The sequence below is a fragment of the Lineus longissimus genome, chromosome 2 (genome assembly GCF_910592395.1).
Source record: "Lineus longissimus chromosome 2, tnLinLong1.2, whole genome shotgun sequence".
Lineage (NCBI taxonomy): Eukaryota > Metazoa > Nemertea > Pilidiophora > Heteronemertea > Lineidae > Lineus > Lineus longissimus.
Window position 1 is genome coordinate 12,793,009 of NC_088309.1, and position 22,918 is coordinate 12,815,926.

The following is a 22,918-nucleotide window of genomic DNA, read 5'->3' on the forward strand; positions in this document are numbered from 1 at the left end:
TCCCTGGTGGTCAAGTGGTGAATCATATTGGACCAAACTTCGGTCCCTGAGATCACCTGACTAAGGGGTAAATGTGTACCAAATTTGGTATCAATAGTCATTGCAGTTTAGAAACGTGCCATGGTTACATCCTAAGGGCCAATTTACACCATTTGACCTCTGTGACCTTGAAAAGGAGGTCAAATCAAAAACCCGGAGGATATATGATGCACCTTTGCTAGAAGTACCTACCATATTTTTTTCAAAATTTCCCGACTACTATTAAGGGAGATATTGCATATTTTCACTTTTAACGTTTGGCCCCCTGGTGGCCAAACCATGAAACGAATCGGATCGAAACTTGGTCTCCAAGGTGTCATTACATTAGGGTACATGTGTACCAAGTTTCAACTCAATAGCTCTAACAGTTACGAAACGTGCCCTGCTAACGGACGACGGACGACGACGGACGACGACGACGACGACGACGACGGACGACAGACGCCACGGTATGGGATAAGCTCACCTCTGCTAAGAGGTGAGCTAGAAAGAACAAAAATAAAATAAAAGTTACTTTTTGGACATTTTTAAAATTACCTGTTACATAATGAAGAGACAGGATTAGTTGGGTGCAAATACAACAGATACATGACCAACTGGATATACCATTCTCTGCTGAAAACCGCATTCAATTGTCTTATTCTATCTCTGTGATATCAAAAAAACACCTGAGGACATTTACTTTCTTGAAGGACTGTACAGTTCGAGGATGGGGACTGGGTTGACCATGTGTAGTTTAGATGTCATACGCACGCAGCTGAGAGTGTGTGGGGCAAGAATTTCGGGGATAATTTTGCGTACAGTGTATGTTTTCCTGTAGATTTCTAAGATTTTTGGCAAATTTTTGGGGTGTTACAGTTCCCCATGACCTTCATCATCTTCATTGCCTATAGCCTTGCAGTCATTCTCCTCCATGATAAGACTTTTCCAACATGGTATATACCACCCCTCCCAAGGGGGACAGCTACTAGAGCCTTTTTAAAGACCACGGGCCGAATTTACAAAGGGTGTTTAGCTTAAAACAGCGTTTAATGTCTGAATAGACAGAGTCAGGGCCTTGCAGGGTTTCTTCATGAAAACCGCATTAGGCCCTGAAACTGATTATGTAGAATTTACACGCGTCTAACTATTAAACACCCTTCGTAAATTCGGCCCCACGTGTTTGAAGTAAGACTGAGAAGTGAGACGTCTTCAAATTCGTTTCAAACGTCAACATTTTGTGAAACGGCAACGAGAAAAAAATAATAATAACCAATCACAAGAGTCTTATCTAGACATCTCACTTGGAGTATTGAGTGGATGGTGGACTTATACCAATGATTTTGAGGTCATTTTAACCCTTCTAACTTATAGTAGTAATGATAATAATGTTGGGTTCTTATATAGCACATTTCCATGGTTTCTCAATGCGCTTTTGGGACCAAGCAGCTACTAAGTGCTCAATCGAAACTTGACCATTAGGAAGTTTCTAAGCGGCGCCTTAGCCGGGAATCGAACCCGAGACCTCCTTAAGACCGATGCTCTACCACCTATGCTTCCATAACTAATGCTATCATCACTCCACGCAGAACAAAATTAGCTGATGTGTGAGCAGTATATAACTGTGCAACTATGACATCAAAGCGCAGGCTTCTTCATAATTGCATACTCTACACATACGGTGAATTTCAATATGGTATATGAAGTACAGAGCTAGTCTTTCAAGAATCAAATATCTCATTAAATTGGAGTACATGTTATGACATTTTATCATATCATTATCTAGCAGTCCCACTTTTTAATGAGCCTTGCTGAATCTCTAACTTGAAATGCTCATAACTTTTTCAATTTTGAGATATTTTCATGAAGTAACTTTGTGCTCATGAGGGAATCATTTAGTTGCAGATGAAATGACATATGGAGGTTAAATTGACTTTAAGATATGACAAAATATGGCACTGTCAATTACACTTTTAGAGTTTGACCTCTGTGAACTTGATAAACTAGGTCACAATTCACCTAAATTTGGTCAACTTGTACAGATGCCCAATAGGTGTCTCCATATACAATTTGAAGCATCTCAGACAAATAGTAGTGAAACGTATCAACTTCAGTGGAATTTTAGAGTTTGACCTTTCTGACCTTGGGAACTAGGTCATGGTCAAAATGTTATACACTCTATGTCAATCTTGATCATATCGAATAATGATGCACCTTTGAGGATCACACAGTCACAAAGACTTTAAAATGGCAAAATATGATTTCCAAGGTGGTCACCTACTATATTTTTAAAAAAGAAAGAAAATGTAAGAAACAAGTGAAAAAGAAGTTACAAGAGCGGGAAATTCAAATCAAGTTAAAACAAGGTCAATCCAAATTTTTGCTAACCAACTGGTAGTATCCATCAAAACTATTCCAATTTTATATTGAAACCTACTTGCATGCAGTCTTCCTCAACTTTACCATTGGAATAAAGGGGCAAAAAAACTATTTGTAATTTATGCCTTTAGTCCCTGGTGGGCAGAATTTAAGTCAAACTAGCTAAATTTTCTGTCAGGGGCATTTCATTGGCTGCTCTTCCTCATGGCAAGTTTTGAAGTGCCTAGGTCTTACGATTACAAAACCTGCCCGCATGTTGACGGATGGGTGGGACGGACGCAATTCTGAATAGTTATTTTACCAGCTCAGCTGACAAAATTCAGCTGAGCTAATAATATATAATAAAATACATCTAGAGTGCACTAAATGCATGTTTATTGTAACTTTTTATGGGTATGTCCCAAATGATGTGACTGAGAGACCTATGTGCTGGCAACAGTCCAAGCAAAGCCATTTTATAACAGGTCTGCTGACACCATTTAAACACTCTTTAAACCCATGGACTGTGAGAATAGTGTTGATCACCTGTTTTCAGGCCACATGTATTATGACCTAATACCATGCTTACACAACAACACATGAGTTCATTATATACATCCCATAATGTGTGACTGGATGTCCTAGTTATATTGTTAAGTGCATAGGCCTTCATTCATGTTTTGATAGTAACAGAGCAAGCAATGTCCGCATAGATTAGAGAATCTTGTCAGCCATAACATAGTCATCATTTATGTATGGCACTTTTCTTAAGGGGAAGAGATACAGGGTGACTTTTTACAATTCTGCAACCCAAATCAAGAAATAAAATGAAAACTTTTGTTCCCTAACTTATATCAAGTATCAATTTGGGGTCAGTAAACAATGTGGAAGGTACGAGACTGTCTTTCAGGTTCACAAATCTTCCTAACAATGAGAAACAAAGGAATTTTTTGGTGCAAGGAATAAGCAAACCTGTTGATTTTTCTCTGCCAAAAAAATTATCAATATGTGAATAAGGGTCATTGGACTAAATTTACATCATTGAAAACAAGTCACTAATAAGCGTGATATTGCACTTTGTACCTTTTTTAGTTTTGGTCCCTGGTGGCCAAGTCGAGAATCAGATTGGGCCGAAATTCAGTGTCAGAGGTTACCTGATTTAGGAAGTCATGTGTACTAAATTTCAAGTTCATAGCTTCAGCGGTTGAGAAATGACCAATTCATGCCATTTGACCTCTGCGACCTTGAAAATTCGGTCAAATCAAAAACCTGTATGATATGTGATGTATCCTTGCTAGGAGTACCTGCCATAAATCATTTAGAGAAGGTGACTCACTTATAAGTCTAGAATCAGATTGGACCGAAAGTCAGAGTCAGAGGTCACCTGACCTGGGGGGTTACTTTTACAAAGATTCAAGTACATAGCCCTAGCGGTTAAGAAACGTGCCACTGTTTTTGAAACAGGATACAGACAACGACGAAGACGGACAACGGACACTGCGGTGTTGTAAAGACTAACCTAAGGTGAACCAAAAAAAACCTATGGTTTATGAGTAATGGTGATTTTATTTAGTTTTTTTCAGTTTCTTCCATGGCTAAATGCCCATCTTTGCTGTGAGGTTTTGTCCCCACCTCACACTATCAAAAATGCTGGTAGGCCTAATTTAGCTACAAGTGGCATAAGCTTTGCAAACCACCTATGAATGGAAAAGTAAGTAAGCAAGCAACATTCTTTATTTCATTTCATGTTTTAGGTTTCAGACTTGTTAAAATTTAGAAAAATTCACCCAGTATCTCTGCCCCTTAACTGCACTGGCCATTGGTCTCACATGTATGGTATGTATGGTACCCATAGAGTAAGACAGGTGATCTCTGGGCCCGAAGTTTGGTTCTTCGATCTGATTCACTGCTTGGTCAGCAGGGGGCTAAATCTGAACACCTTAAAAATGTGATTATTTCTTTACTACTTGCCTGATTGCCACCAATCTGATATCTTGGGTACATCCAACTACAATGCACAGTATTATGTTACATGAGTTTTTAATTGGACCTACTTTTCAAGGTCATAGAGGTTAAATGGCAAAAAATTTTCATTTCGCTATGTACTACAGCACACAACCAACAACAGGAAGCAAGCTATTTCTCAGCTGACACCATATTGAACAGTTCCCAGTGCCTGCCATGAGAAAAATCCACGGGCACCATCAGTCACTCCCGCAACCCTTTCCACGGGCACTATTTTTTCACTCCCGCCAGCTGTCCAGCGGGCGGGCCATGCCAGTAAACGGGCGCGATCACGCCCGCGCCCATGATCACGCCTGCACCCGCAAACTACTGCCAGGAAATGGGCGCGATCACGCCTGCGGCCGCATGAGATGCCTGTAAACAATTCCAGAGTAAAAAAAATTCCGGGCACGTCGCAGGAATAAGTCATGCTGCCCGTCGGGCATGGCAATTAATTACATTATGAACAAGGAATTTAGACAAAAAACTAGTTTTATCTGCTAAGCACTTTTTGCAGCCAACTCCCGGTGAAGAAACATTCTCAAAATGCCTACAATCCACTTTGTAATGCTTAGTTCCATCCTGATTCGATATGCCATTTCCGCACACTGCAGCAACCGCCAACTATAGCGAAGTGTACAGCCTGGCGTGTACCCAGGGAATCGGGCTGGGAATCGGCGGGCGTTATCGCGCCAGTGTTTTTTTATGACGAGCGGCACACGCCCCTCAAGTGTCCGGCGGGCGTTATGGATAGCGCTCGTGCGGAGTAGTTTACGGGCGTTTGCGGGCGCGATCGCGCCCGTTTCCTGGCATGGACTGAGTTCCAGTGATGAAACTTTCCAGAGATGCAATCTGAAATCAGTACAAAATGTTCAGACCGAAAAAAGTCTGAACACAGCTTAATCATTGGCCTCTTGACTGTATCACCAAGCATGGGTACACAACTATTGACCAAACTATTCGTAGCTTTACAAGATAAATTGACCAAAATAACCTTAAAGACATAATCTCCTGAAAATTTCCCAGCCCCAGTTAAGCACACCTGTGCTTAGAACATTCATTCATGAATCATAATCCATCACGGTTTTCTTAATAAAACATCGGTATTACTATAAAAACAGCACTTTAATCAGCCTTATTTCGACCCGCCGCAAAACACGAATGTCGCCGTCTTAATTGGGTCACAGGATTATAAATAGCTGTGACGTAGGCTAAGGAACCTGCTAAGGCGACCTACTTATATGTAAACACAGAAAGCACACGTCAGTACACGCTAGTAAACACAACGCGATGGATAGCAGCAGCGATTCTTCAGATTTCTTTGATTATTCATCGGATAGTGACGATGGAAACTTTTTTCAAGAAGAAAACGATGAAGGAGCTGGTCCTGGTGGCTTCAATCATTACGAATTCGCCGGGGCAGAGCAGTACAGGTTCGAGCCTGATGCTCCTGTGCCAGCAGCCGCCGCAAATGATGCCGCCCCCGCTAACCCCGACGGGGAAATGGACATTAACGACGTGGACACTTGGTGAGTTCAATGTTTACGCTCAGTTTTAGTATCCTAACGAGAAGAGGTGTCAATTGTCTGACTCATAGGTAAATTGACTCCAATTTCACGCCGTTTCTGCTACATTGTTGAACGTAAACATCACTACGATGAATCAGCTGATCGGTGGGGGGCGTGTCATCCCGTCATTTCTCTCCTGGCATTTTGATTTTGCTTTCAGCCATTTCAGTTTAAAACTGGACCCTCGACGTCAATAACGGGATTAACAAGCAGCTAAAGTTAACTTCTTCCCTTATTTCAGCAGTGCGCAGTATATCCCAGACCTGGGATCTTTGAATTACCCTACAGGACCCCAAATGACCTGTACCCCTCTTTTGCTCCAGACACCAGTCAAGTGCCTGTGAAACAAAACACAGGGACCTGAGGGGTAATATCAGGGTCATTTTGGGGTCCTGGGGGGTAATTCAAAGATATCTGTGTTTTGTTTAGCCAGACTTAATCTTTAATTTAACATTAAATATTCATGGGAAAATGCAATTTCTCTTTGCAGGTGTACATGTGGGAACTGTCAGGTTTTGCCCAAGAGGATCGAATGCTCCTGCTGTCGGTCCATCGATCATTACTTGGCGAGGATGGAGAAGGCCAGAGGTCCGGTTCCAAGGTGCATAACAGACCACAAAGGATTCGAACGTGTGTGTCTTGACGAGGACGTCCTGGAGACTGCCTGGTTCGGCTATAGGCAGCATTATGGGAAGAAGGGCAGAGAAGTTCGGCCACTGCACAAGCAGCAGAGACACTGTGCCTACCGACAGTTGGTCTGTTGGGTGTATTCATATCTAGGAAAGGAGATTCGAGTGCGACTCCCTTCTTGTGCCGTCTCAAAAATCAGGGCATTCTTTCCACCCCCAGAACTTGAGGATGCAGCAGTTGATGAGTGGCAGAATGAAGGTGAATATACTCAAAATGTGTCAAGTAACATCTTGCTTTGCCACTCCGAGAAGTGCAAGTGCAACTGATTTTCTGGTGCATACCAGCATGAAACACAAACGTGAACACAACTCCTGCTTTCCAAGTTCATTTATGTATTCTGAAATTAACAGAACACACTGTTTTATTATGAAACAAGATAATACCAGATACCAAATGAAAATTTGAGCACAACTCCTGCTTTTATTGAAAATACAGGGATTACAATTCTATCTAATGAATTCATTTTTCCATGACAAGGTCACGTGCTGACATGATTGGTGGTGAGCATGGTGGGTCCACAACAACGTCAGGGGGTCCAGCAGCTTGTTCCTCTTTCTGTTTCTTTCTTTCATAATCATCTATTGCTTCTTCAACAATCTGAAAGTAAATAAGCAAGGAACATATTTCAGTGTTCATTAGGCCTGAGTGGCTCTAAGCAAGTGAGTAAAACCAGTTATTCTTACACTACAAACAAGCACCAGTACCAAACCAGAATGAGAGAGGTAAACCACAACCCAACAACAGGCATACAAGCTAACAACCAAACTCATTGTTACAACAGGATGACAGATAAAGATAAGTCAGTTTTGGTAATGCAATTTCAATATAACATGGTCATCGTCATTTCATTGGTATAGAGAGTGAAGAATGAAACACAAATTACCCTCCGTCTCTCTTTGACCTCAAGGTGATGCGATGTGCGTGGTCGTTTTGTCTTTGATCCACCAGCTCCTCTATTAGTACCGACGTTGTCGTTGCCTTGGGTCTGTGTAGGATCAAGAATGGTGGGAACAGCCTCATCCTTCTTTTCCCAGAGCCTAGTGAGAAAGAGAGAATGATGAAAAACAAGAAATGACATTCATTCATCATCAGCTTAAGTTCACAAGTACTAAGTAGACGCCAGTAGGCTGCCTTGTCAGGTAGGGCCTACTAAACTACACTGTCACTTCATCAGCACAGGCTCTATTTGAGGTTTCCAAAGGAGTAGCCTATCCAAGCTATAGGCGACCTTATCACTGCATTGGCAGTAGCTAGCATACTTGTTGATGGACTAGTGGGCCTATAAAATGGCTCAACAGGGAGAAGAGGCAGCTTATTTGCATGAATTGCATGCCACATCAACATATATTTTATGTCATGCAGCTCAGGAGGCCAAGCACAGGCCCCATGCATCAGATCATGCATCCTGTAACTGTCAGTGTCTGTATAGTGCATCGTGTGTGTAGACAGCTGGTAGATGCACACTGCTGTGCGAAACTACGAGATTCTGTACTGTTTGCGGCATCCCAGGACCGTCAGATATGCATTGAATAATAGTTACCTTTCAACTCGATATCCTGACTCAGCAGTGGGGTCATACTTTCGAATGTTAGTAATAATATATTGGTCCGACGTTAAGTGGCAGAGCACAGTACAGTAGACGACTTCACATTTGCAGCGGAGAAGTCCTTCCTCTTAAAACTAACGAAACGAACCCATTTCGCACATAAGGCCTCATCGGAAGGGAACCGATGGACCTTTATATTGTCCTTCACACTGGGTGTGTTACCGCAGCCGCCAGCAGCGCACCTATTTGGCATAATTCCTTCGTAAATATGAAAAAAGCCACTACACGTAAACACGCTGAATGTACACACAGAGCGGGACTTCCCCAGAAGCTGGGTTCCTCAGCCTACGTCATCATCCGGGCACTTGCTGGAATCTCCTAATGGCGCGAACTCAAATAGTTTTTAGCAGATGATAGTTTCAGCTATTACACTTTCATCGATTACTCGGTAAATAATCGACCATTTTCTGAAATATTTCGCCCACGTGCTCTTAGACTCACTACCTTGACGGAGAAATCAGCTGAATTTATCAGGAGATTATGTCTTTAAATACCTATAAACTTAATCAACGCAAACATATCACTCTGATTTCTTTGGTTTACTTTTAAGTCGTTCTCGAAAAACATTCTAAATATTTGGTTTGCTGATTTTATTGCTGTCACTTATTCATCCAAATAATGAGACTGAAAATGAAATCTCAAACTTGGATGGATATGTTACAGCATCAAAATCAACAAACAGAACGTTTTCAGGACCATCCTAATTAACTGATAAAATACAGTCAAGAGGCCAGTAATTGAGCTGTGTTCGGGTGACACTGTCTTGACATTTTTAACTGATTTCAGATTGCAACTCTGGAAGCTTTCATTCAAATCGTACCATATACAGTGCCTGGAGAGAAATGCCTCTCGTTCTGTTGTGCACTGTAGGTAAAGGGCAGTGAAAGATCCAAATGTATGTGCTCAGCTTTGGCCTCAGTTAGGAAAGTATATTTGACCTGTCCGTATTACCAAGAATTCATAATGACTGAGAATTTGGAACCAATACTACAACATCTTAACTAGCAGTAGCACTAGGTTCCAAATTTTGACCATAGGGGGCTTTTGCAAGATAATTCGTCTTCTATTCAGCGGCTATCACTACTATTGTCTGGTTGTTGCTTAATTTTTGTCACAAAATACATGCCTCAAATAGTGTAACTGGTTTAGTAGCGTTTAGTAGGCTAATAAAGAAATGGTCCTTTCATGAGGTTCTAAAACCCCTCTTGGACAAAGAATGCCAACCATCACGCCATAGCACGGGAAATTCAATCATGGATTTTGTCTCTTAGATGAAATGCTCTGTATCTCCTTTATCTCAGGAGTTCAGAGCTGAATAAGGCATAATTTTGTTTGTCTTGGCAATATATTTACAATGAATCAATAACATTAAGTATCTTTGTCCAGGGACACAGGAAACTTTTACCCACCCTTTTGAAAAAAACACTCACTTACTTGTTAATCTGCAGTGGTTAGCCTGTTTTTATTGCAGTAAAGAAATGTTAATCGGGATTTTATATTATATTTTATATTTGCCCCGGGTATTATAGGGAGCTGTGCGCTACTTTGCGCCCAGTGCTTGGGTCGGGTCAGGCGGTTTTGTTATTATGTGACGCGTATCACGTGATGAATTCCCATACGGTACTTCGAAAATTAAGAGCGATTAACAACGTAAGGTGAAAGAGTACGACCAAAATAAAGGGAGAAAATTGCGGAGATGGATGAATGCTTTAAACATATAGTGGCCCCAATACTTTCCCGGCTTATTTTTGTACAATCCCACACTTTTGATATAATAGATGGCCCCATCTGCAAAATCAGACTTGCTGAAATGGCCCCTTAACTTAATGAGTATGCCCATATATAGAAAGAACAAAAAATGCTATTTCTTCGAGATCGCTGCAAAGTTTACCCATTTAACCCGGCAAGGACCATCTCCATATCACTTTCAGAAAAAGTTTCGAGGTCATCCGATCTGAACTGACGGAGGAGATGTGTGACAAACTATTTCAGCTCTACGTCCATTATAGTAGTGATTAACTCCCACTTGACAAGCTGATTGCAGCCTATACATGTTATAAAAAACAGAATGATCACTACAAGAAAAGATTACACAATATGATATCATCATACATTGTATACTGGATAGGTTATCCATTTATCACAGGTAATTCCAAGGTCTCATCTGGAACTTGTTGATAGCTACTATACTGTATAATAAAGTACTGCATGTTATGAACAATCTAAAACACCTGGATTTAGAATGAATCACACTAAACACTGTGGGCCGAATTTACGAAGGGTGTTTAAGAGTTAGACGCGTGTAAATTCTACATAATCAGTTTCAGGGCCTAATGCGGTTTTCATGAAGAAACCCTGCAAGGCCCTAACTCTGTCTATTCAGACATTAAACGCTGTTTTAAGCTAAACACCCTTTGTAAATTCGGCCCTGTATGATGATATTCTATTCGCCAATGAAGCCTAGTTTTGAATTTAGCTGTTATGGTGAGGCAACCACAACCGCTTGGGTTGGTGCAAAATGTGGAAGCAGTCAAAAAGCATAATAATTCGTTTCTGATTTGAGATGTTTTAGAATGGAAATTGATATCTGACCAGTCAGTATTGATTGTCTGGTGGAGCTAAAATTACTGTTTGTATTGATTGTCCTCCGGCTCGGTTTTGGTCTACCTTGGTAACAGTTTTGGTGACACAGCCAATACCTCCACTCAGTACTGAATCAATTCCTTAAACCACATTGATAAGGATCGTTTGCTTGAGGGGAATGACATACCCTTTGTCAGTAAAATTTGAACAGCCACCACAAGTAAGGCCCATGGTAGAAACCAAAGTGTTGGTCCAGAATACAATAGCCTTGCAATCTCTCCATATGAATCTTTTTTTCATTGGGTTTTCCTCCCGCCACTGAAAGTAACCCAACTGATCTCAGATTCAAAAAGGATCTACTATAAGAAAGAGAAGTATATATTTTGAAAGCGTGTTGGACTACAAAATGAAGTCATGTGGACGGTCCTCAAGCGACAGCTGTGTGCAAGGGGTGGGTAGTGAAACTTCAGTATGGTGAAGTCAGTGCGTTGAAGTGGTGCCCTGAACAAAACAACTAGCGGACTGGCAAAATCAGGAATTGAACCGGACCAAAATTTAGTCTCCCAGGTGTCGTTACATAGGGGAACATATGTACCAAGTCGATCGCTCCAGCAGTTACAAAACATGCCTCGCTAACGGACGACCGACTGATGCTGCACCATAGGAAGGAGCCAAAACATGAAAAATATGTGTATGAAATTTTAGCCATTTTACACAAAATCTTACGATTATTGATTACAAAATGTCACGTATCATTTTCCTGCGTTCATAACAAACAACCTTTGCGGGTCTACTGGTGAAAGCTATGTTTTGCATTGCAACTGTTTGGTAGCATAATCAGATTCAGGGTACCACTGTTTTACTATACAAGTATGTACATTGTATTTATAAGGAATCGCATTTTTTCAAACAAGGATTTTTCATGTTTCAGCGGCTTTTGCATTGGAACTCTTCATAAAGTACTTACCAACAGAAAAGGATACTAGAGAATGAGAAAACTGTGTATAAACTGATATCAGGTCCTCGGCCATTTCGGGGCTTTCAACAAAACTGGAAAAGAAATTGTGAAAATGAGAGTACTAAAAATAGTAAATGAACATACACAATCGTCTTAAAACCCTTTAGGCACTGTACCGCCCAGACCCACCCGCCTTGCATTGTGCCGTATCACCCTAACTGGCTCTCCTCTCCTGTGCCATCTAAAGGCTAGGTCACAAACTAAAACTGTCTTCGGTGTTACTACTGGTTATTTGGGAACACACCGCAAGTTGATTTTGTATATCTTCCTGTGTAATTATTTCAAATTAAAAATGTTTGCGATCAAGGTCGGCCATGGGTGGCCAGAACTAACAGGACTTCACACTTTATAATTTCCGTTTAGATAGCTAAGAATCTGGTTTGTTATGTTTTATGAAAGAATTATGGATCCTGCCGAGTGTTTCAATTAGGTTTGGGGTCATGAGATTGGCATGGCTCAGGGGGCAGGGGTATATCATGGGGGGGGGATTAGGCTTCAAAGGGTTTATTTCATTTCCCTCCCAATTTTTGGCTGCTTTTATCACTGTACCATAGACAATGATAGAGGACATCAAGAGCAATATTATAATAAACATTACTTATGATACATTTTTCTCCACTTTTTCTATTCCTTGGCTGGGAAATATGAAATTCGAGGAAAGTGCTGAAGATGTCTCAGGAGCTGAATAAATATGTCTGGCGCCTAAAGAGTTAGTACTAAATGTAGAATGGGTGTATAATGTGTATGGTGTTTTGGGACACTGGGATGGATTTGAAATCACTACTAGATTTCAGAATAAGCTAGCTTGCAGGTGGCAACTTTTGGTTATGTATGGCTTTTTTCAGTCCCCAGGTATGCTACCAGAGAACTACTATGCTTGAATGAATGATTGAATGTAAATGCAAGCTGGAATTGTATAATTTATCATTTTTCAATCCAGAAAAAGAAGCAGATCCAGCAGCCTTGGGAACTTCAAACAAGTTATAGCAGTTAACAAGATGTACGCCATCGTCCACCAAGTCCACTGCCAAGAATTACAGCATGATAGGTACAAGAAGGTCCAACAGCATAAAACAGGCCTCTCCATTACATGCTCCTCGGGTCGTTTAACGGCCTAAAGAATTGGCACTGTGCCCAAAATAAACCCTGAAAAAATATGCCCAAATTAGGATTCAATGCCCAAAATACGATCTGTAAATAAAAGAAAACATCTTTGAATACATGACTATTCGACGGTGAACAAAGGAAATCCACATGTCATCACACATTTCTCTCAAAATAAATTAGTTTTGACGATTTATTTGCTTTCGAAATTTCACATTTTTCCGACCACGTGTTGGTGTACCCACTGCCAACTTTCCCGCGTTCCATTCAACAAAAGGGCATCGATAATTTAAACCACGATACAGGTGCCCAGTTTATACACATCCCTTGTACACACTGTAAGTGCATGGGACACGGCTTCTTCTCAGAAATATGTTAATGAGCAGCATGACGGCCAATCCGAACTGTCAGTGCCCGATATATGTCAACTCGATTCTGCTATGCCTGGGGACCGTAGTTGGCCAAAAAAGACTGGAAAGCCGCATAACAGCAGCAGGCCATTTAAAAAATAACAACAATCGTGGCATGTTTTAGTGAGTATTAAACCACAACTGATTGCATGACCCACACTGTCAGTCAATTTCAGCCTTGGTGGATCAGTTAGAACTCTTATTTTTCAAATGGCACATTTTTACATTCAATTGAAGATTATTCATGCATAACAATAGGTAGGTCCTTGTCCTTTTCACCAATTATGCCTAATGTTGACCATGATGTCCTGCCATTTTCATTAATGTCGTGGATACTTAACAAATTGTGGCCCACCACGACAAAATGAGTCGCAAGTCGCGCTGAGCTTGACAGGTTGAGATTGACTGGTTGTTCATTTCACTGTTGACTGTTGTCTGCCTTTTGTGAAATCTGAGAACATCAATTTCTTATACTAGCATATACCCGTGGCGCGGGCTGTTCGAGGTATAAAAATCGGATTGTGTGGGTGCTGGTATGTTGTGGGTTTGGTGTAAATGGGGCGCTGGTTTGTGAGTAACACTTTTTTTAATGAGTGTAATACTTCTTGAAAACGGAACTATGTAACCATGTACATGATGTACAGGTGTCCACAATGCTAAACCAATTCTCGGAAAACCAAGATGGTGCAGACTGGTGATGTACTCAATATCAGCCAGCGATTAGCGCCAGAATGGTTTAAGTTACCGGTGTGTGCGTAAATCTTGTCACCCGTTGGGTACATTATGTCCCAAGATGAGCTATTAGTGAATAAATGGCTGTCTCGAGGTGAAAAAGCAGCATTTTCCTGAGACAAGACCACAATTGATTTTTAAGCCTTTTAGCAGTAAAATTGCCAATGTTTGACCGCGACGCATCAAATACTGCGTTCGGTTGTGAATCTGAAATTTAGATTATGTTATTCCGGACAGTCGGGCAAGTAAATGGTGAAAAAAAAACTGGTGATTGACCACGGAAATTTTTTGATAATCGACAAATTAGACAGACTTTGATATTTCCACTCTTTTCAGCCAACTGGCAGAAAAAACTCAAAACACGCCCCCTATTACCCAATTAGCAAAATTCGAAATTAATTTTTTCATCAAATAATTTCTTTATATCTGTAGACTTGCCACAACAAATATTTTTTCAATACCTCTCCAAATATGTACTTGAGAGTTAAAAACATGCACTCGTCTAATTGATAGGCCTCGACCCTCCAACCTATGAATATTCATTAGTGGTTTTGTCTCTCCTTCAGATATGACTATGAGCGCCGCCATCTTGCATGCTGGCGTCAGTGACATCGATTTTGATTGGTGGATGATGCGCGCATGGAAGGGACCATTTGAACAGGACATCTGATTGGTTAATAGCGGAGGTGGGAGGTGGCTCGGCAATTTTCGTGACGGTAATGCAGAGAGATTACTGATGGACTTCTCGGCGAAGAGATTACTTGGAGCTCTCCAGTTGACGTCATCTCCACAAAGTTGTTATTTATTCCAAAACCACCAGGATATTCGACGTATGACACCCTCAGTGACACTCTTACTTATGATCCACACCTACGAAGCCAAAAGTTGCAAGAATTCGACGCATTTCCGAGGCCCAATTTTGAAACAAAAATCGCCTCCTATTTAGTGGCCATAACGCGCATATTATAGTATAGATTATTTCCTGGTGACATTTTAGGTTCATCTTCTGTGGGACATGCGACTTATTTTGTCGTGGTGGTTCACAATTATGACCAATTTTAAGGGGGGGGGGGGTGTTTATATTATTATCATTATGAGACAAGACCACCATTGAATTTTAAGCCTTTTATATGAGTTAAATGGTCAATGTTTGCATCAAATACTGCGTGGGGTTGTGAATCTGAAATTTTGATATAATAATTCCAGACAGTCGGGCAAGTAAATGGTGGAATATAAACTGGTAGTTGACCATGGAAATTCTTTGATTATTGGACAAATTGAAGTAGACGTTGATATTTCCACTCTTTTCAGCCAACTGGCTGAAAAATCTCAAATGAAATGAACCGGGGACATTGTGCTCACCTTGGGAAGTTGCAGATGAAATGACATATATATATATATGAGGGTTAGATTGACTTTTAGATATGACATGTATGACAAAATATGGCACTGTCAAGAGCACTTTTAGAGTTTGACCTCTGTGAACTTGATAAACTAGGTCACAATTGATCTGAATAAGGTCAACTTGTACAGATGCCCAATAGGTGTCTCCACATAAAATTTGAAGAATCTTAGACACATAGTAGTGAAATGAATCAACTTCAGTGGAATTTTAAATTTTGACCTTTCTGACCTTGGAAACTAGGTCAAAGTCAAAATGTTATACACTCTATGTCAATCTTGATCATATCGATCAATGATGCACCTTTGAGGATCACACAAAGAAGGTTTCTTGATAACTGACATTGAGTTTTATGACCTGAGTTTTTGTTAATATGTACAGATGCCCAATAGGTGTCTACATATCAAATTGGAGCCTGGAGCCAAGAAAGTAGGTCAAATGGCGATGATTTTTTGGTGTCAAGTCATGTTGTCATAAGACATCCTCACACCAAGTTTACACTTTCTTGACTCAATAGTGAGCACACGTGCCCCTATTGTTGGAGGACGGCAAGACCCGTGGAAGGACGGATGACAGACAAGACGTGACGACATAAGCTCCCTATTGCCAAAATAGCAAAAATCACAATTAATTTTTTCATCAAATAATTTCTTCATATCTTTAGACTTGCTACACCAAATATTTTTCCGCTACATGTACCTCTCCATTTATGCACTTGACAGTTACAAACGTACTCGCATCTAATTGATAGGTCTGATTCCTCGTGAAATGTCCATACTCTATTCCAATCTCCCATCTTGTGACGTCACGCTGTGTGACGTGACGCTGTATGTGACGTTAAGTAATATGGCGGGCTATTACGTAATTTGGCCAGTCTTTCGTCTACCTTCTAAATCCGTTGTTATATATTGAACAAGAGTCTTTCAGTGATGATATTGACAATCTTACAATGGCGATGAGGATGGTGAGAATATAATTCGCATTCTCAACCAAGAAATACTGTAAAAGAAAGCCCAAAACCACCAACCGAAAGTGCCTGCCCTGCCTAAAAAAAGATAAAAAATGGCCGATTCTATGCATTGCCTACATACGCTGCATTTCACGAGCATGGCGAGCCCACTTCTGCAGGACAACGTTGGAAATAGTACGTTGAACGGCTAGAGAACTTATTTGTGGCCCTTAACATCGATACGGCAGAAAGAAAACGTGCCTCACTGAGCTGCACTATGCAGGTCCAGACATTTATGACATTTTTGAGGCGATACCTGCTTGCGGAAAGTATCATTCATTTTTGGTAAGGCTCTGACAGTCGTCACTGACCACAGGCCGTTATTGTACATGTTTGGTAGACGCAGGATTAAACTCTCCGCTAGAATGGAACGATGGCTACTTCGGATGCAGCCATACAAATACACGGTTGTATATAGTCCACGGCCCGGTTTCACAAAGAATCTTAAGTCTGTTTTGGTGACTTAAGTATGAGAATTTAAGTTGATTCACAAAGAATCTTAACTCGCCTAGCCGACATAAGTACCCCAAAAACTTAAGCACGGTAGCTACCGTACTTAAGTCGGAATGAAGGACACAAAATGGCAGAAATTTGCAGGCACAACCGGCCTGTCCTTCGATATTTGATGGCCCAAGGCCCAGAAAGACGCCTCGTAGACCATCAAAACCCCTTGGAGAAGTACTCCGCCAAGGGGGTGAAAGACAGATACCGTTTCCTGCCCGACACAATAATGGTCTTCGTTGAAGTATTCGGCCCAAAGTTGACGCGTCCGACCGACCGTGGCCATGCACTGCCTGTCATACTTCAAATTTGCGTGTGTCACTGTTTCCATGCTTGCGGGTCCTTCCAAATAATGGTCGGGGATGGAGATGGACTGTCGAAAAGTTCCGTGTGTCGTATCGTGAAGGCCACCATGAATGAAATCATCAAATATATGAGCGAAATCATGAAATTTCCGAGGGGCGACGAAGCCACAGAAACTAAGAAGCGCTTCTTCGCAGTTGCAGGTATTGTATCAGTTCCCATCTCATGTGCTCCTCGCCCACTACTATTTATAGTGCTCCAATCAGCAAAATGAATGACAAAAATCGATAGGTGAACATGCATATTAAGCAGGTCAAACCTCTCCAATCAGCAAACGGTGAATGAAGAAATCGCTGTTGGTAACCCTGAATATTTTAACAGGTCAAGGATAGGTCAAACTTCATCAGCTGGTTTTTTCCATCACACACATGTGTCGTGTGTCATCATGGAAGCGAAACTGCGTGGTTCAATGCTGTTGTTTGTCTCTTGAAAACTGGCTGTTAGATTGCTGGAAACTTCATAATCATGTGAAGGTATCTATGCAGCCATCTATTCTAATGAATACTCGCATCCGCGCCACTGTAACTGTGCAGTTGAGTTGATCGAGTGTAGACTGTAGTTAGTTGTCGACTGGCACTGTTGTTGTGTGCTTGTGTATATGTATGTCCACTAATGACCATCATCCATGGCATGTACAGCCTACACTACTGCTGTATGAATTGTTGGTCAGTCAGGTCTGGCCTATACTCGATCATGAGTATGCAGTATGTTCTATAGTTTTCTTGTACCAATATCATCCCTCCATGCATTGCATACTGGATCCATAAAAATGCCCTCAACTCACTGAGGTGGATGTCGACCAGGGGCCGGGCGGGGCGCGGTCGGGGAATGATATAGTTAGTTAATACAGGTCAGTTTGTGTGTTGCCTAATGGTTCTTCCACTTTGATTTTAGGTTTCCCTAACGTAATCGGTGCTTTGGACTGCACACAGATAAAGATTCAAACCCCATCTCAATTTGAGGATGTTTATGTCTGTTGCAAATTCATTCACAGCATCAATGTTCAGGTAAGCATGTGTGAATAGAACACTTTCAAAAGTCAGTTGGTAGCCCTGCCTAGTAACGAAATGCCAGGCATGAATAACTTATTGATTTATTCGTCAACCAGCCGTGTGTCGACGAAAAGACTGAAGCAGACAACAGGGAACGATTGAAGAACACACCTCACATCCTCGGCAACGGCCTCCCAGGCGGCCCTCTTGGAAGCCTTTGACACGCAGCCCGTCCCAATGTCCCCTATCCCACTGAAACGTCCAATGCAGTGCCTCTCACGTAGGCGAACAGCCTCCATTAGCATGGCCTCCTCCTGGGATGACCAATTTGTTGCTCTAACCCGCTTGACTTCATGCACTTCCATGTTTACCTCCATTTTTCTCGGGCGTAATTTTGCTTGGCCTAGCCTACATACACAACAGTAATGATATGGTACCAATTCCATTCTAACCGTCGGTAGTCGCCGCCCGTATTTCCGTACATCCTTACTCCCCTCAGTCAGATCTTCATCTTCGTCCTTAATAATGTGATGGGCTCCTTTCGGAACGTAATTGACATACTTGGGCCGCTTGGGCCCAGGGGATTTGGGCAGCAAAGGAGTAAATACTAATAGCGCTTGATTGTAAGAGGGGGTGTGGGTGTGGCGGAGGGAGGGACGGAATCGCCAAATCTGCTTCAAAATACACCTGTTTAACAGAGGCTTAGAAATTATTACCTACAAAATGAACCATGAATTTTATTTGGCGCATTTATTGTTTTATCGGCTATATACATGTACATTCGGTGGTAAGTTTCAATAATAAGAGCACCATAGTTACAAAATACTAGTTATTCCTTGGAAAATTTCATCATTATGGGTCATTATCATCCGCACCGCCAAGCATCAGAAACGAAGATCAATGTGTCTCTCCCGCCATGCCCATTTCCCACGTGGTCGCGATGTGGCATTCACAATCCGACCTCCTTCATTGCCGACCAGCTGAAGAGTTCCTTGGAAACGTACTCGGGAATATTCGTAATCTCACGGAAACTCCCGAAGTCTTAGTGGAACTATCGGAGGCTGGCTGAAACGGCCGGCTCAGCACGTTTCACCTGACTTAAGTCATTTTGGGAAAACTTAACTAAGTTCGTCTTAAGATGCTTTGAGATTCGTACTTAAGTTTTTGACTTGGCTTAGTCAAAATATTATGACTTAAGACAAACACTTAAGATTCTTTGAGAAACCGGGCCCAGGTATTAACAATCCAGCTGACTACATGTCTCGTTACTAGTCGACACAGAAAGTTGCTGAGGAATACTTGGACTTTATTGTTCGTCATGCAGTCCCAAAAGCTGTAACCATACAGGAAATTTAGTCCGAGAGGGAAAAGGATCCGACTCTACAGGTAGTAATTCATGCGGTGAAAACAGGACAATGGCGCAAAACACCAGAAACTGTAAACCAATCAGACTTTCGAGCAATGGCAAGGTTACGTGATGACTTTGCCATCAGTCACAATCATCGTATACTTCTACGACTCAACAGAATTGTTGTGCCTAAGAGTCTCCAGAATCGCATAGTAGACATTGCACATGAAGGACACCAAGGGGTTGTAAAAACAAAAGCCCTGTTGTGTGAAAAAGTATATTTTTCAGGAAGAGACAAATGGTTGAAAGCAAACTCAAATCGTGCATCCCATATCAGGCGACAACTCCGATGAAAACGTGTGATCCGCTTCAAATGAGCAAATTGTCAGATGGACCGTGGGAAACGTCAGTATTGACTTCTGTGCACTGTTTCCTTCAGGCGATTTACAACTTGTTGCATATGACGAATATTTGCGTTATCCAGAAGTTGAAATCATCAAATCAACTTCAGCACGAACTGTCATTCCGAGACTTGATAAAATGTTTTCTGTATACGGTATTCCTGAATTTGCTAACTTTGCCACTAACATAGGATTCAAACATCATTAGAATTACACTGTATTGGCCAGAAACGAATCGTGAATGTGGTATTCATAAAGTCACCTGAAATGCAAGTCATTTCAAACCAATCACTGCCCCAACTCCTACCCATCCGGAGATGGAACAGATCCCAAGGGATCGACTCAAAATCGAAGGAGACGAGCAACATCTAGGAAATCCAATCATTCCGGTTGAAAGGAATGAACTGCCACGACACCCAAAAATCGAGACAGGAAGAAGCCAAGCCGGCGTATATAAATGCTTTCGTGTAATAGATAATAAGTCACTTGTTCAAACTGAACGTATCGACACTCAAATGTTAGTTTTAAAACGTTTACTTTAAAATTCGCGATTTATAGAACTTTCAAGCCAGATAGATAGGGTCAGAATAATGCCCTGTACTGAGCTTAGAGTTCAGGTTGTCTATCCTGCCTGTTTTGGTTTGGTGTGTGCAGACAGTCTCTGTGTTTTGAGATGTGTTTGTGGTTAGTTGTGTTTAAGTAACCTCCATATTTTGAGGTCTGGGTTTGAAGACTCGTTCTTTATTCCAGGTCATACTCTGGACACTTAATACATAATTTGTTGTGTTGTGAATCATCAGTAATTTGCCTACTGGTAGTTTAGTTTTAAAAGACTGTTGCGTATACTTGAGGACTTGCAAGTACTTTAAACTAAAGGAGGGATGTAATGTCCATACTCTTATATTCCAATCTCCCGCCTTATGATGTCACGCTGTGTGACGTGACGCGGTATGTGAGGTTAAGTAATATGGCGGGCTATTACGTAATTTGACCAGTCTTTCGTCTACCTAATAAATCCGTTGTTATACATTGAACAAGAGTCTTTCAGTGATATCGACAATCACTACGTTTTGAAGGAGTTCTAATTGCTTTAGGATTTCAAGTTCTCGCCCAAATGGCAGTAAATATGGTCAACCCTTAATCAGGTTCAATCTGAAAATGTTGTTTCTTTTAATGAAACGGCCAGGGGCCATTGTGCTCACCATATAGATAGTTGGTGCTTTGGAATTCATCCTGGTTAAGAAACATTGCACATGTATAGTATACAGGTCAAACCAAAGTCGGTATGACATGTGATGTATTGTTGCTTGGAGTAAGTACCATAAGAATATCATCAAAAACAAGTCACTAATAAACAAGATAATGCACTTTTTACCTATTTTAGTTTTGGCCTCCTGGTGGCCAAGTTAAGTACCAGATCAGATCGAAATTCGGTGTCCGAGGTTACATGACGTAGGGAGTCATGTGTACCAAATTTCAAGTTCATAGCTTCAGTGCCAGTGGTTAAGAAACGTGCCATAGTTACACTCAAACGACCAATTTACACCATTTGACCTCTGTGACCTTGAAAAGCAGGTCAAATCAAAAACTCATATGATATGTGATGTATCCTTGCTAGGAGAACCTATCATAAAAATGTTATTGAAAACGAATCACTAATAAGCGAGATATCACACTTTCTAGCTTTTGGCCCCCTGGTGGCCAAGTCAAGAATCAGACGGGACTGAAATTCAGGGTCAGAGGTCAGCTGACCTAGGGGGTCCTTTGTACAAAGTCTCAAGTTCATAGCTATAGTGGTTAAGAAACGTGCCATAGTTGTGTACACACAAACGGCCAATTCACACCATTTGACCTCTGTGACCTTGAAAATAAGGTCAAATCAAAAACCCGTAGGATATGTGATGTATCCTTGCTCTGAGTACCTATCATAAAAATAAAATTGAAAACAAGTCACTAAGCAAGATATTGCACTTTTTTTTACCTTTTTTAGTTTTGGCCCCCTGGTGGCCAAGTCGAGAATCAGATCAGACCAAAATACGGTGTCAGGGGTTATAATGACGTAGGGGGTCATGTGTACCAAATTTCAAGTTCATAGCTTTATTGGTTAAGAAACGTGCCACAGTTACAGTCAAACGGCGAACTTACGCCATTTGACCTCCGTGACCTTGAAAAGTGGGTCAAATCAAAATCACGTATGATATGTGATACAGTAGAACCTCTCTATTAAGGACACCCTTGGGACTGAAAAGTACTGTCCTTAATAAAGAGGCGTCCTGATTAGAGAGGTCAAATTAAATGGCAACAACCAATTTGGGACCAAAACTAGTGTCCTTGATAGAGAGGTTGTCCTTAATAGAGAGGTGTCCACTAAGGGAGGTTTCACTGTATATCCTTGCTAGGAGTACCTAACATAAAAATTTCATCAAAAACAAATCACTAATAAGTGAGATATCACACTATTGATGTTTTCAGTTTTGGCCCCCTAGTGGCCAAGTCAAGAAGCAGACTGGACTGAAATTCAGTGTCAAAGGTCATCTGACCTAGGGGGTCATGCATACAAAGTTTTGAGTCCATAGCCCTATCAGTTAAGAAACATGCCACTGTTTTTGAAATAGGATACGACGGACACTGTGGTGTTGTATAGACTCAAAGTGAGCCAAAAAGGTGAAATACATGTGCTGGTAGAGACTTTTAAGGGGGTACACGGGTCGGAGCTTCTGATGAAAAATTACAAATTACAAGTGCGATATGGAAAATGAGGTTTTGGTAGATTTACGATGTTTGGTATACGTTTTATCAATTCCAACATGA

General features: G+C 41.3%; 1 protein-coding gene across 3 annotated transcripts in view; it reads right to left on the bottom strand.

The window, feature by feature from the left end:
• The window catches only part of LOC135482646 (TLC domain-containing protein 2-like), a 93,707-nt gene that overhangs the window by 66,822 nt on the left and 3,967 nt on the right, over positions 1–22,918 (bottom strand). The window contains exons 1-3 of one of the 3 annotated variants that reach the window (XR_010446242.1): positions 8,179–8,263; positions 7,522–7,675; positions 7,111–7,235 (exon numbers count right to left, since the gene is read on the bottom strand). Coding sequence is in view for 2 of the 3 variants with exons in the window: in XM_064762891.1 (XP_064618961.1) it covers positions 7,217–7,235; positions 7,522–7,675; positions 11,795–11,877 (256 nt within the window). In the remaining variant the exon portion in view is untranslated. Of the gene's footprint in view, positions 1–7,110; positions 7,236–7,521; positions 7,676–8,178; positions 8,264–11,794; positions 11,878–22,918 lie in introns of those variants that run through there. The other 2 variants (XM_064762891.1, XM_064762890.1) reach the window with 2 other exon arrangements.